The sequence below is a fragment of the Gallinula chloropus genome (assembly GCF_964237585.1).
Source record: "Gallinula chloropus genome assembly, chromosome: 3".
In the NCBI taxonomy this organism is placed as follows: domain Eukaryota; kingdom Metazoa; phylum Chordata; class Aves; order Gruiformes; family Rallidae; genus Gallinula; species Gallinula chloropus.
In genome coordinates, this window is record NC_140087.1 from 11,329,772 (window position 1) to 11,345,452 (window position 15,681).

Below are 15,681 nucleotides of genomic sequence, written 5' to 3' on the forward strand. Positions count from 1 at the left end.
GGGGGTGGGGAGGGGGGTGGTAGGGCAGTGATGGTGGTGTGGTTGAAGATATCAGAACCATCAAACTGCGTTCTACTGACAGAAATAGAAGTGATATTATTTTCTCAGTCAGCTCCATATAACTTTCCAAACAGTAGTAAATATCAAACATCAGCAACATTTAAACTAAAAAAGGTAACTTGGAAGATACTTGAAATATCACACAGCACACTGCTTCCTGAAGGTCTGACCCACGGAAACTACAATATTACTAAAAACATTTTTTAATAAGATGTATGTAAACATATGTGTGGCTAAACATATGTAGCAAAATGTGGCTGTTTGCGGTTTCTTTTCTCCTAAATGTGATTTCCAGAGGCTCTGTGACCATCACTGACAGGCTCGGCCTTGGTCAGCAATGACTGCGGCCTTGAGCCAGCTGGCGTTTGCTCTTTGGGGCCTGCAGAGAGCTTCTGGCTGCTTCTTGCAGAAGCCACCCCTGCAGTCCTTCCCTTCTCCACCAGAACCCAGCCATGCAAAACTATGACAACATAAACCAAAACATGGTCTAATTAGTCCAAAAGCTTGTTTTCAACTACCTCTTAGTGTATCAGAAGACAACATAAAGCTGATAAGTACAGACACAGAAAAAACTCTTCAGAAGTTCCTTCCTGATAAGAAGCCTTAGACTGTCGCCGCCACCACGTGAAAGATCTCTTATCATCTACGTGCTCCTGATAAAACATCAGCCTTACTGCTAACTTCTAGAAGCATTCTCTGAAGTCATATTTAGTTGGTGGGTTTATTTTTTAAATACACTAAGGCATTTGACTTGTTACTTTGATGCCCTTTTCTTAAGTCAGAAAACTAGTTGTGAGCATACAATTTCTACACATCTATATCTACAAAGCATTTTCTGTACCAATAGAACCACAACTCTAACCCAAGTTCCTTGGAGTATGACACACCCTATTCATAATTTAGTCTGTTATGTAAATAACAAAAATATGCAAAAGCTGTAATAGGTCACACTAAAAGTCTACCTTGCTCAGTGTCTTCTAACAGTGACCAAAAAGCTTCTCTGATGCCTCTAGCAAATTGAGAGTGCTATTGAGGTGCCCTGCCTCCAGTTCTCCTTCAGTTTCTATCTTCATGCTTTTCACCCTGATGCATTCCCCCACAATCTTTTTTCTTCCATTTTCTTCTGTTTCCCTTTAATTTCTCCCCAGTGTATTTATTTTTTCTTCATTTTCCCCCTTTCAGCCCCCACAAATTTCCTTTCTTCTAGTTAAATCAAAAGCTAAAATTATGGCTACAATTTTTACAAATCTTATTTAGGATCCTTGATTTACTGATGTCTTCAAACTTGTAAGAGAACAATTTCTAACTTTTCACAATACTCAAACAGCTTAAGCACTGCAATAAGTAAAAGATGCAGACATGCAAGCACTGAACATCTGATTTTACAAATATACATTGTGTGGATTGAAAAGACAGACATGATGCATCTACACCCCAAAAGATCACTATGTTTCACTAGGTGATGAGAGGAACAGATTCAGAGCAATGCTAAGCAGATCCTGGAGGCCTCCTCAGGCAAGCCAGGTGTATCAAAAAGGACTAATGGGTAGTTATTCCAGACTAGATCAGCATTCCGTCTCCCCAACCACAGATAACACATCTGTTTCAGAATTATCTAAAAAGACTGTTCTTTGAGATGTTACTGACATGTATGTTCAGGGTCTGACTACATCTACATCTAATCTGGGCTTCTTTCTGATGCTAGCAGTATTCAGGATGGCATGCCTTCTACTGATAAGGATCATTTGGCTATTTAATGAGTTGTGTATTCTCCTTTCAACCAAAGATTCCCAAATTCTATATGGACTACAAAGGGAAAAGCTGCAAGGATGCATTGTGGAAGCATATACAACCAAAACATGTCTAAAAATAAGAGTCACAGGTAAATAACTAGTTTTTCTTCTTTTGAGTGCTTGCCATAGGGAAGAACAAAGAGCTCATCACACAACCAGTGAAGGTATCACAATGCACCCACCCTTCAGATATCAATATGTATAAGTAAGACTCCCTCCTGAGCCTTCTCTTCTTCAGCTAACCAGTCTCAGCTCTGCCAGCCCTTCCTCATGTAAGGAACTCCATCATCTTAGTTGCTGGACTCTTTCCAGCTGCTCCATATTTCAAATGCACTGGGGAGCCCAGAACTGGACCCAGCACTCCAGGTGTGGTGAAGGTTTTCAAGATGCAAGTGAACAGGGTACTAGAAATCTCATCTAGGATCCCTTGTCCACAAAAGATTGGGCCAGATGATCTTCTGATGTCCTTTCCAATTTGAGCTATTTATGAAACTGGTATCCACCAGGATCCCCAGGTCTTTTTCTACCCAGCTGGACAGCACCAGGTATATACTGGTGCCTGAGGTTGTTACCAGGTGCAGGATTTTCCAGTCAATTCATTTCTGCAGCTTGTCAAAGTCCCTCTGAACAAACTGCAGAACCCCCCTGGCATACCAGCCAATGGGCTGCTTATATGCTGACTGACAGTTAACATTTTTCTAAATTATTCACAACTGTGGTCCCATGAACTGCCTGTCGGGTCTCTTGGGAGGAGCACTGGGGAGCACAGTGCAAAGATGCCTATGGCTGCAGACCAAGGGCACAGACTGGGTCAGCAGCTTTATCTCAAGAAGGATGGCAGCTCCAGGGAAAATTTAAAAGGAACTAATGGTGCTCCTGGAAATCAGGGCAAGAAGGATGATGCAGCAGACCCTGAGTCAGCAGCAAGAGACAAGGTGGTACAAGAACCCCAAGGCAAAGGGGAGCCAGATGCATAGCTGGAATAAGAATGACTGATTCTTTCAGACAATGTTCAGTTACACAATATTTAGGAACCACCGCTCTGGGATATTAGCCCTCTTCTACAATGATTTTTTCCATTGCAAGTGTTCAGCCATCAGGAAACAAGAATTCTAAATCTAAACTATAGTTACTGATTTCAATAGCAAGACATTGCACTGTAAAACTTTGAAGCAAGTGTAAAAACATCCTGGTAACTTTGACAAAGCAACTAATAGGAATTGTTTTGAGCTTTTTTGCAAAATGAGAAACATAGTATTTTGCTTTATCATTCACTCTCACAGAAATTAATTTTTCCATATGCCAACTAAGATGTGCATTTTTCATTAATCCATTGATTTGTATATAATTATACTATCCAGACCTCTTATGTTGCCAAAAAGATATCAGAATTAGATTCCTGTATTGTCTTCCATTGGTTGAATACTAGGTAATAAGTTATTGCAGGGTTTGTTTTGTTTTAAAACAAGTAATTGATTTCTTCCCAACACGTAACTTAGCACTTGAAAGGCAGTCTATCTTTTTTAGATGAAGAAGAATTGACCTGCAATGAGCCACTTAAGGAAATGTGTCCCTATTTTCCTCTACTACCACTGAACTTTTCTTTCCATGATGTCATCTCAGGGACAAATAAGATAGATACAAACAACGTCAAAATAAGTAATAGGTATGCCTCAAAGAAAAAAGAATTAATATAGCAGCTCAGTTTTTGAAGACTATTTTCCTTTCAGAAAACATAATGGAGACATAGTAAATTACTTGCATACTGCTTGAAGATATATAAATTAAACTACTAAACCAATTACAGAAACCTCTAGTCAGTCCTGTTTCTCAGCTACAAAGCTTTTCAAACCATGAAAATAATTGTAAAACTGATAAAATAGATGTCCTGCAATTATATCAAAAATTGTAGAGGATTAAATCATAAGTAACACCCCGAGACAAAAACAATAGGAATGAAAACTATAAAAAACTGTAAGTGATACCACTGATACAAGAAAGGATAAATAGTAGAAAGGCAACATATTTTGCAAAAGCATGTTGACAAATAGGCCAACTACACTCTGAGTCATCCTAAAGATGAGCAAAAACCAATTCCTCTATAAACACAATCACAGGCATAGTCCATTACCTATGACAGATCCAGCAATAAAAAAAAAATAACGACAGTATTTTATTTATACAGGTTGCTGATGAAGAACGTCATGCACATGTTAAACAGTATGGCTTAAAAGAATAATAGAGGTTGATGAAAAACTTATATCCTTATCCTTTTTATTCTTTACAGTCATTGCATCTGCTGCCTAATACAGAAAATATCAACAATATCTATTTGTATAGGGTATCTTTAAGAAAGCAGACAACTGACAGCCTAATTCTAACCATAAAAAACCACTTAAAATACTAGCCTAAATACATTGAGTCTGAAAACCACAGCATCTTCATTTTCCTATCCTGAATTTTGCATAAGCATTCCTATTCTAAACAAAAGTTTAATCTAAATCCACTGTTATTACAGTACTCCCTAGACTGAATTGGCATTTCTTCTTTACCAGCATACTTTCCAATTCTAGAATTATCATTCCATTGATCATAAGGGCTCTCAAGACCTGACTCTACCAGATTTGGAGACCAATGACGTTACTCTGAAACTACTGGCTTTGGCATAGGCAGAAAAAACAACCCTAAACTCCACACTCTTTCACAAGTGAGGACAGAGATAAAAGCTATCTGTTGTTCTTTTCTACATGTACTTTGTCTATACAAAGTTTTAAAGAGAAAGAATTCTTCATTACCAGTTTTCTCTCATACTCCCTAACCCTATGCAAAACCAGACACTTTCTTGGAAGGGCAGATATCCTACTTCCTTTGGAAACACTGAAGAAAGCTCCACCGGTGAAAACTTTCCCACTGCTAGATTGTTTCTTTCCTAACTTAGTCTTTTTGATAGCTAGTGGAACTGAGGCAGAAATACCAAAAGACTAGCTAGGAATAAAATAATTTCCTGTTTCCATGTCTTCATGTGAACCCCACAAGTGTGAATATAAATAACAAGACAAATCCTGAAAGCAACCCAGAGAATCTGCAGCAGTATCAGCTAAAACATACAACAGACTAATATCCACACCATGTCATTGATTTCAAAAATTCACCCAGAGCACAAGAGAATATGCATTCCCTTCAGCACAGAAGTCTGTCTCCCCTCTGTAGGAATCCTTTACTTTGAGGAGAAAAGGAATGAACATTTTGGGCACAGATGTGAAGCCAGTTTAAGCAATCAGACAGAAGTGATTTCCAGTATTCACTTGTCTCCTGATTCTATCATTTTCTTTTCAAGCATTCCAAAACAACAAGAAAGTAGTCTTATGGAAGTAGTTGATTAATACCTACCAAAGATTATGTTATACAGACATTTAATAAGGATGGCAATGCTGATAGAAAACAGGGCATAGTATATCTTCTTTACAGCGCCTTCTAATCCTTTTATAGCTATTTATAGAAAACCCTTATTAAATAGAGCAGGTCTCTTGGGAATCAACTGTTTGCCACCAAGCTTTTCCACACTGAAGGCACCTGTGTTTCTAAGGAGCACTGGAATGACACCTAAGCTTTCAGAATACTGAAAAATTGGAGGAGGAGAAAGAAAAATTCATCTTTTCTCACCAGGGAAACTGTTGCTCTTCATCAGCAAATCTGCCATCAGTGTTGACACATCTGTTGAAATATATGAATGCAGAAAACATTTTAGAAGTTTCATTTCTATAGCAATCACAATAGATGGCAAGGCACAATGGCTGGATGAAGATGTAAACCAAACTAAGCTTCCTTACGATTGTCAGAAATTGCTCCTTGTTTTCCTGAGGCAACATGTCAATAAATTCATTCTGCTTCAATTAATGTACCTATTCTATTATAACTAGACAGTTATTTGAAAAAACAGAATTGCAAACAAAAATGCCGCTCACAAGGCCAATGGTATCCTGGGCTCCATCAGAAGAGGGGTGGCCAGCAGGGACAGGGAGGTGATTGTCCCTCTCTACTCTGCCCTCGTGAGGCCCCAGCTGGAGTCCTGTGTCCAGGTCTGGGGCCCCAATACAAGTAGGATGTGGAACTGTTGGAGAGGGTTCAGAGGAGGCCATGAAGATGATTAGAGGGTTGGAGCACCTGCCCTACAAAGAGAGGCTGAGGGAGCTGAGCTTGTTCAGCCTGGAGAAGAGAAGGCTGCAGGGGGACCTCATTGCAGCCTTCCAGTACCTGAAGGGAACATACAAACAGGAGGGGAATCAACTTTTTAAAAGGGTAGATAATGGCAGGAAAAGGGGGAATGGATTAAAGCTAAAGGAGGGCAGGTTTAGATTAGATATTAGGGGGAAGTTTTTTTACAGAGAGAGTGGTGAGGTGCTGGAATGGGCTGCTCAGAGAAGTAGTGGATGCCCCATCCATGGAAGTATTCAAGGCCAGGTTGGATGGGGCCCTGGGCAACCTTGTGTAAATCCAGGCCTGGAGGTTGGTGTCCCTACCTGCGGCAGGGGGGCTGGAGCTCTATGATCCTTGGGATCCCTTCCAACCCATGCCATTCTATGATTCTTCCCATCAGAAGGGCCTTTTCTCTTTCCCCCACTATCTTTATACTTCCAGTATCTTTATAAAGCAGCAGTGATTTCATTAGCACTGTTCATTCTTTTCATTAGTCCTTGAGACAACAAAGGAACCAGAGATGGAAAGTGAGCAAGTCTCTTTCTGGAATAAAATACCTCCCTTTTGCTCCTTTTGAAATAACTGTAATAGCATTAATGGCAGGAATCTGCCATGCTATTTTAGCATGCTCTACAGTTTCATCATTAACAGAAAAACAGCTTTATTAGAAAAGTTATTTTGGTACACAAATAGGAACCGTGGGGAAAGGGGAGTAAGGAGTCTCATGCACTTTCTCCTGTACAAAGCGTACTATTTCTAGAACCCTCTCACCTAATTTCTGCAAGGATTTTAAATTACTGAGATATGGAATTGAGGCTGACAACTGGTTCATATGGAGAATGACAGGGCTCCAAGTAATAAAAGTTCTCTCATCCCTTTAAGCCTTCAGCCAGAATACAATGCACTTTAAATAGAAAATAGCTTTTAATTTCATATAAGATGCCTCAAGTATCTATGGCATAGAAGCAAATGTAATCTAATCATAGCAAACATCTTATACCTGTAAATGTGTTCTGTTGAGAAAGAATGCCAAAACTCTTTTGCTGCGATGACCCCTCTATGGTACTGGAACCTTTTATATACAACTCCTATCAAGACTAAACTCACCAAACTATATTGAAAGACAGGTTTGTGATACCTTTCAACTGCCTTGTCAGATGAAGAATGACATCTCTGAACTCAGAAAAGGATAAAACATATATCAAGGTCTGCCTGATTCATGTAGTAAGGTATAGGAATACTGAACCAACACATTCATTGTCATAAGCCTTAGCAATGAGCTGAGATTACCTGCAGCTGTTCCACTACACAATGGCATGAACTGCCTGGGCTGATATAGATGAGGGGTCTTTGTGCTTTACTAAACAGAATGCTTTTTGTATTATTTTTGTGCATATTGCAGCACTGCAGGTATGCCTCATACTCAAAGCCATACAAGGACCTAAACATTGTTAGTGATCCCTGATGCAAGGGTATAAAGCAGCACTGGTAAAAATCTTCTCATCAAGCCACTCACTCTCAAAAATTATCAAAGATAATCAAGGTAAATCATGACATTCTGTTATTCAGGCTGCCAGGAAACTCAACGATTATGGTCCACAACACCATATGAATGGGTGATTACAAGAAGCACCAGTAACAAAAACCCAAAATGAAAAATTTGCAGAGCTCTCAAGCTTATAAAGGAGAAGCATATTTTGAACAGATAGCAAGGATGCTTAATGAGTGAACTGTTTACTCATACCTGCAAGTTTAAAAATTATAACTCTGAAGGAAGGTAATTCTTTTCAAACAGTAAAGCACCATCTGACCCTTTCTTATTAGAGACACCTGGATAACATCAACTACCTATTTCAACAGTAACACTAAAGTACTTGATACCATACATTTACTGAATAAAAGTCAAGTTACAGTAACTTGTGTAGTATGACAATGCATACAGTCTAACTACAAAGTCTTTTGGATCACTGATTTTAATGGGAGAAAATGATTTTCTATTGAAGCAGTCTCCTTGATGTTTTTTTCAACCACATTTTTCGTTGCTGGGTGTATTTTCTCTCCCTTCATTCTCATGAACCTTTTCTTGGTCCCACAAGTCTCTAGTCTTTCAAAATCTGTTTGTTTGGTTGTGGGGAGGTTTAGAGCTTGTTTGTTTGTTTGTTTTTAAATCCTGGCTTCAAAGAGTCATAATAGCTCTGCTATGTATCATTTGCTGCGACAGCCTCAGTGGACAACATTCTCTAAACTATTCAGTATTATCATCAAATTAGCAAATGAAAGGCATTTAATTTTATAAAATTAAGAATATACTCCTTAATATCAAAGGTGCTTAAGAATATCCAGGGAAATATTTTTTCCTAAGCATAGGAAAAAGATGACATGTACCAGCAAACATTTATATTTAATAGTGACCAAGTGTTTATAGGATGTGTTTTGAAAATAAACTGTTATTCATTCTTTGTTTTAGAGATTGTCAAATCTGTCAATGTTATTAGCACACAATGGTTCCTTGTCCAACTACTAATGCAGCAACCAATACACCTACTGAACACTCCACCATAGATATTCCCACAGGCTATTCCTCCCTGTGCAAGAATTTAGATGTGAATCAAAAGAAATTTTTAAAAAAAGAAGATTTAATTGTAAATTACAGAATGGATGTAATAATCTAGGTTCAATAAAAAGTGCATACAAATAACTCATTTATCTCTTACACCTGCTTGATGATTGAAAAAAATGAACTAAAAATATTTCTAACCCACAAAAAAAAATCTGCTCCTACTGCCAATGAGTTTAAGTCTGGTGGTTGTTTTGTGTATGAGCACCTATTTCCCCAGTACCACAAACCAAAAACATGTCTCTCTCCTCATCTGTGGAGCTGAGGGAAGGAATACGTAGCACCTTAAAGCAACAGGCTTGAAACATAAAAATCAAACACACTGAATTCAAATGAGTATCCCACATGCAGTATTAGAAGATTTAGTTTTGAAATATTCATGATAAAAAAAATTAATGTTATTTCATATAAAAAAACTTCATATCAATACATTTTGGACAAATTAGTCTTTTGAGTGTAGAAATTTCCTCAGAACAGAAATGTAACTATTTTTTCCTAATAATCTAAACAGGTTTAATGCATAAATAGTGCTACCTTCAAATTCCATTAATTCAAACATTTTGATACTTGCATAACTGAGTATCAAAGAAGAGGGTTGTGTAGAACGTAGACGTTACCATAACTTGCACAATACTGACCCTTCTCCCAGCTGAAATGAAGATTTTCCTGCTTTCTCTTTTAGGAAGTCTTCTCTCTCAGATCTGTTGATAACCTTATCACAAATTAATTGTCTAGTTTCATCAGTATATGACCTTTGCTCTGCTAAGCAGTTATTATTACTTCCACAAAGATTATTCACCATAGCAGGTACTCCAGAATCCAGTTTCTCTTCATCTGAAATAGCCAAAAAAGTTACATTTTCTAGAAGTGTTCTTACACAATAAATCCATGCATCAGAGCTCAAAATGAATTACTGTTTGTCATGTTACACTACCAGAATTTGTTTGTGTCAGTTTAAAAGATGAGAAAGTCTAAGACTATTTAGAACAAAGAAGTCAAAATCTTCTCATGAATGTAATTTCTTAAAGCCTTTAGGTTTTGAGTTCTAACACTTCAATCTTTTTTATTTCCTTTTTACAGATAGGTGGATTTTACCTTGTGAAAAAAGTTATTGCATTTTAGGATCTAAATCTTATGATGGAACTCAAGCAAAACATAGCTGTTACTCTTGTACACGTGATATGTGCACAAAAACCACATTATGTAAACATTTGCATGATGCCCAAGGGGGAGAAGAAACAAACTACATTAGATTCTCAACTTCTCCAATTAGTAACATCAACTTCTTATGGATTAAACTACATACAGGAGTACATGATGTAAATATACATTTACAGAATACATATGTAATAATGGAGTATAGCTTCATACTTTTTGTATAAGACTTATTTTGCAATAAGGTAAAAGTGAGATGTTCAGTTCATCATGTAAAGTAACTATGCCAGGCAATGTAAGAATTGTCACTATTACAAATGAGTCTTCATTAAAGACAGACTTCCAGCACATTTTATTATCAGCCAATGTACAGAAAACCAAGATGTCAACTCATTTCCCATCTGCAAGAAAATTACTTTTAAACCCCACGTTTGGCGACCTTTATTAAGTCTCCACTAATGAAACTCTTAACAACAAATAGGATGCAGTTGGAAGCCTGTCAAGACATATTCCCTTTTTATTCCTCCTTTTATACTCAAAAATCCATCATGGAATCTCCTTAGACAATGCCATCTGATTATCCCTTTAAACATTTCAGCATTTAATGTTAATTTTACCCACTAAAGAAACCTTGTGGCAAAAATTCTGTTACTTAGAAACCTATAGGAAAAGAGGCACCTGAGTAGCTTTCAACTCACTTTCCGAAGCAAAAGCCAGTATCATTTTTGGAAATCACATTTTCAAAACTGCCTTAAAGCCAATTAAATATTTTTTAAATTCACTCTGAAAGAACATCCAGGTCCTTTAATATAACATAACAGCTCATGTAATGAACAATATTAAAACCCATCATGCAGTTCTTTTTCTAGGAAATAATATGTATCTAAGCATTCTTACTCTGAGCAGGAGGAACCATTTTAGCAGAAGTGAAATTTTGCTGACAAGTTCTTCTAAATAAGTGTGCCCGAGCACTGCTGACCTTCCTAACCTCTGCAGCATTGGCAGGAGGCTTTGGAAGGAAAATGGAAGCATCTTCATCTTCTGCAGAAATGACTAGCCTTGGTTTCTGTGACAGAGATAAAGATGATGTTTTAATAAAAGCACAGGTAATTTCATGTTAATATAAGGAAACATAATTTAAAACCCTACCCAGTAAACCCACCAAATAAGTTCTAAAAAGGGTTAAATTCAGAATAGTTATATAGGTTTTCTCATTAAGAAATTACTACATTCAGAATGTAATGGTGCCATTCCACTGAACAAGCCAGATATCTATACCATTATCACCACAGAAAGCCATTTGAAAGCAAATCTTCAGGGGTGCAGAAAACAAAAACTAGCCCAAGTAGAGCAAGTGAAACAGATTTATTTCATTCATAAATACTCATGTAACACCATCTGCAGTAAACTTAAAAAACTTCTGTGTCAAAGACTTGCACTAACAATTCTAGAGGAACATCTTTATGATTTCTTTTTGAGCACTGAAGTAGTATTTCCAAAATACTTGAAATGGTACATACAATATGAACACACTTCCTATGAGCTGAGACAAACCATGCAGATCCAGAAGCATGCAAGTTCTAGTTTTCTTTATGTCAGCATCTTGCACCTTAGAGGATGTGACCAACCCCTGAATCTCTGGTACAGAACACTTGTTGGGGCACTACATAAACCTACCACTTTCTATTCTCTACCCATTTCCTTACCATAAAGGATCCATTATAAAGTCTCCAGTCCAATCCTTCAGAGCTCTCCCCAGTACTAGTTGAAGATAGCCAAAAGTTCAGACCCACTCCCCACAACCACCCTGATGAATATAAGCTCTACATTTAGTGCACTAATTTAGCTTCAATGGTAAAGCAGAAAAGGCAATTTTTAATTGGTTTGAACAGTAGCCTTCTGTGTTCCACCCCCTCCATGATAAATAAAAATTTAATGCTAGTATTTAAATCCTGAAGATACATTTAATCTAAATATAAGTATGGCCAGATATATTTTTAATTCATTTAAACCCATTACCTTATTAAAATTACTGAAATAAAACATTTCTTGGAATTTTCCCCCTAATTTCCTACAGATTACTCTCTTGAAGAAATATAGCAAGCAAGTATACTTAACTGCTTTAGCATGCTCTGTTCTCTCAGCTACTAAACACATTATCATGACTGATCTTGTATTTAAAGTTTAAATATAAAAAAACTTAAAGAGCAGATACACTTATAAATGGAAAACAATTAAAAATCTTCAGAGGGGAAAAGGGACTCTTCCAAATAGCTCTATTTGTTTTTTAAATAAACTACAATAATTACATTTTATAAATGTGTAAGTTAAATAGAAAGCACAATCAACCTTACTTTTAAGTTACTGATTACAGAACCACCAAATAGTTGAGGTTGGAAGACACCTCTGGAGGTCATCTTGCACAACCTCCCTGCTCAACTAAGGCCATCCAGAGCCAGTTGCCCACGAAACTTTTGAACATCTCTGGGCAACCTGTGTCAGGGCTTTGTCACCCTCACAGTGGAAAAAATGTTTCCTGAAGTTCAGAGGGAAACTCATGTGTTTCACTCCGGTCATCACTGAGAAGTCCCTGGCACCCTCTTCTTTGCATTTTCCCCTCCAGATATTTACATACACGCCTGAGATTCCCCTGAGCCTTCTTTCCTCCAGGCTGAATGGTCCCAGCTCTCTCAGCCTTGCTTCAGTCTCTTCATCATCTTTGTGGCCCTTCACTGGACTCTCTCCAGTAGCTCCACGTCTCTTTTGTACTGCAGAGCCCAGAACTGAACACAGTACTTCAAGTGTGCCCTTACCAGTGCTAAGGGGAAGGATCACTTCCCACAACCTGCTGGCAACAATGCAGCTCAGCATACCATTAGCTCCCTTCTTAGTGGGAAGGGCATGTTGCTGGCTCACGTTAATGTTTATGACCTTTTTCTATTTTAGTAATCTCACACAAGAAAGCTGACTCAATTATCTGTCTTCTGATTCTTGTTAATGTCACTTAGAATTATGACATGACAGAGCAATATTTTTTAATAGTTTAAATTAGGGTTTGGGGGTGTGTGTGGAGAAAACTGACCTTAAGTTTCAGACTAACATCACAACAGGCTTCCATTTCTCCCCAACCTATCTGAACTGTATTTTTTTCCTAACACTACTGATATACATATTTTTATGTCAGTATGGCATGATTTATTCCCAGAGTACTCACATGATCCAGTGGGCTAAGACGAACACAGGACACTGGTCTTGATTCAGGCAAATCAAAACTGGATGCATGAAGACTAGCAAAAAGAAATTAAACATAATACAAATAAAGCAGACCAAATGTTTTCTGTTGTTTTGGGTTTTAATTGCATGCTTTTTCCCTTTGACAATGAATATAGGGAAGAGGAGGAAGAAAGGAAGAGTGACAACGCACTTCTACACTATCACTCTTCTTCCATGAATACTACTGACTTGGGTATCTGGAAATCCAGCAGCATCAAGGGAGAAGAATGACAAGATTGACTGCACAGCCGCCATGATACAGTTTATTTGATACATATCTATAACAGTCCTCTAATAGAAAGCTAAATTCATGCACAAACCCAATCCTGGTTAGTACTTAAGCCATCTGACACAAGCTGCAGAACACTGCAGGGCAGAAAATGCAGGTTCGTGCAGGCATGACACAGAACAAGAATGGATGTCAGCCAGAAGGACCTCATTACCTGGTCACCATCAAGCAGCCAAGTCATTATCAAGCTCTGTGAATTAGAATAAGTTACAAAACTCCACACAGAAATAACTCTGAAGTACAATTTTTATTTAAAAATTAGCCATTTCAAAGTTCAAGACCTACCATTTTATGTTTAAAAAGATCTGAGAAAGCTCTGAAAAAAGATCTAGCATACCGTTTACATGGAAACAAGCACGTTTTCACAGTTTCTAGGCAAAAGCTGAAGACTATCTCAAGTAAAAGCATGCATTGTCTTAAGAAAAAAGTGAGTTACAGACTATTTTCCTATACTAGTCTCCAGACACAAAACTAGTGTAATGACTGCTTCTGGTAGCTCTAATCCACAAGAACTTCCTGGACATGCAGATTAACACTGCTGGTTTTGGCTGGGATAGAGTCAATGTTCTGCATAGCATTTGGAATGGGGCTGTGTTGGGACGGGTGTTTTAGTCACTGCTGAGCGGTGCGCACACAGAGCCAAGGCCTTTGCTGCTCCTCACCCCACCCCACTAGTGAGGAGGCTGGGGGTGCACAGGGAGTTGGGAGGGGACACAGCCAGCACAGCTCACCCCAGCTGACCACAGGGATAATCCATATCGTATCACATCATGCTTAGCATATAAAGCTGGGGAAGGAAGGAGGAACAGGGGGATTTGGGGTGTGATGGTGTTTCTCTTCCCAAGTCACCATCATGCCTGATGAAGCCCTGCTGTCCTGGGGATGGCTGAACACCTGCCTGCCCATGGGAAGTGGGGGATGAATTCTGTGGTTTTGTTTGCTTGTGTGTAAGGCTTTTGCTTTACCTATTGATCCTGTTTGCATCCCAACCCACGAGTTTTCTCACTTTTACCCTGCCAATTATCTCCCGCATCCCACCAGCAGATGAGTGAGTGTGCAAGTGGCTGTGTGGGGCTTAGTTGCCAGCTGGGGTTAAACCATGACAAACACCAACTGTAAGGATCATTAGAATAAGGCAAAGGATGCGATTAGGAATACAGATTAACACGGGGGCTGGGGGGAGGAATCACTAGAAACATAATTACAGAATCAAATCTCTGGCTGCTAAAGGATATTTGAAAAAAATCTTAAAGCCACAGTACCTGAAAACTGAAGGGGGTCTGTTTTGAGGATCTCGTGAGGATCCAGATCCAAATAATTTCCTTTGATCCTCTGTAGGTGTGAATGGTCTCCGAGTTCTTACTGTTCGTAGAAGACTTCTGGCTTCACTTATAATCTCCGAACTGGTTTTCTGGTTTGGCATTGAGAGCCTGTAGAACGGTTCTGCCCTTTCCATATTTTTATTCTTTGAAGTGTGCATCCCTCTGCAAAGTAGTACATATGAAGAACACTGTACAATATACATGGCAGGTACAGAATATAATGCTAGTTTTCAATTACAAACTATTAATTCATCAGTGGTTATGCTACCACAAATGTAGTTAAAATGGATATCAATACAAAATCCTAGATAGTGCTGACACAGTGGAAAATAAAGCACCTTAATAATGCATTTCTCTATTTCTCAGAATAATAAGAGCAGAAAGCATGTGAGATGGAAGACCTTTAGCTTTGTTAGAAGGAGCTAAAATACACCACACTCAGTACCACACTGCTTTCTGGGCTAAATGTGGTACTCTTCAATACCACAGAAAATCTGTTACTTAATACTTGACCACTTAGAAAACATCATGGTCAAAACAAGAATTCAACAGTATTCTGTAAAGAGCATATTCTTTCCAATGAACTTAGGAAATACCTAACACAAGTTACCAACCTTACCAAGGGCAACTTTCTAATAATTCAAAGAGGTATTATTACCAGTAACTGAAGCGCAGTTATCAGTAATTGATAAGCAGAGACAAGGAAGAAAAAGCAATCTATTTTTTCCCCTCTACCCCAACCCACCCCCAAGCATGTGCAAACAAAGATCACAATAATAGAAGATAAATTACCAACACAAGCTTTCAATCAGCGAAATTAGCAAGCCAAACTTTCAATCAGTTTTCTGTCCTGGTGCATCTTCTGGCAAGTACAGTGGGCAAGGAAAGACTTGCTTCTTAATCTCTTGATTTCACCAAAATCAATCACTATCCTGGTGCAGTTCTCTGTAGAGACCATCCTTGTCATTTTACAAC

The 15,681-nt window shown here is 38.3% G+C and overlaps 1 protein-coding gene across 1 annotated transcript in view; it reads right to left on the reverse strand.

The window, feature by feature from the left end:
• The window catches only part of ARMC2 (armadillo repeat containing 2), a gene marked incomplete at its 5' end in the record, with an annotated part of 60,217 nt that extends 45,353 nt beyond the window's left edge, over positions 1-14,864 (reverse strand). The window contains 5 exons of the mRNA XM_084261466.1: positions 5,517-5,567; positions 9,306-9,501; positions 10,720-10,888; positions 13,037-13,109; positions 14,647-14,864. Of these exons, the coding sequence (XP_084117592.1) occupies positions 5,517-5,567; positions 9,306-9,501; positions 10,720-10,888; positions 13,037-13,109; positions 14,647-14,864 (707 nt within the window). The remainder of the gene's footprint in view (positions 1-5,516; positions 5,568-9,305; positions 9,502-10,719; positions 10,889-13,036; positions 13,110-14,646) is intronic.
• Positions 14,865-15,681: the final 817 nt, after the last annotated feature.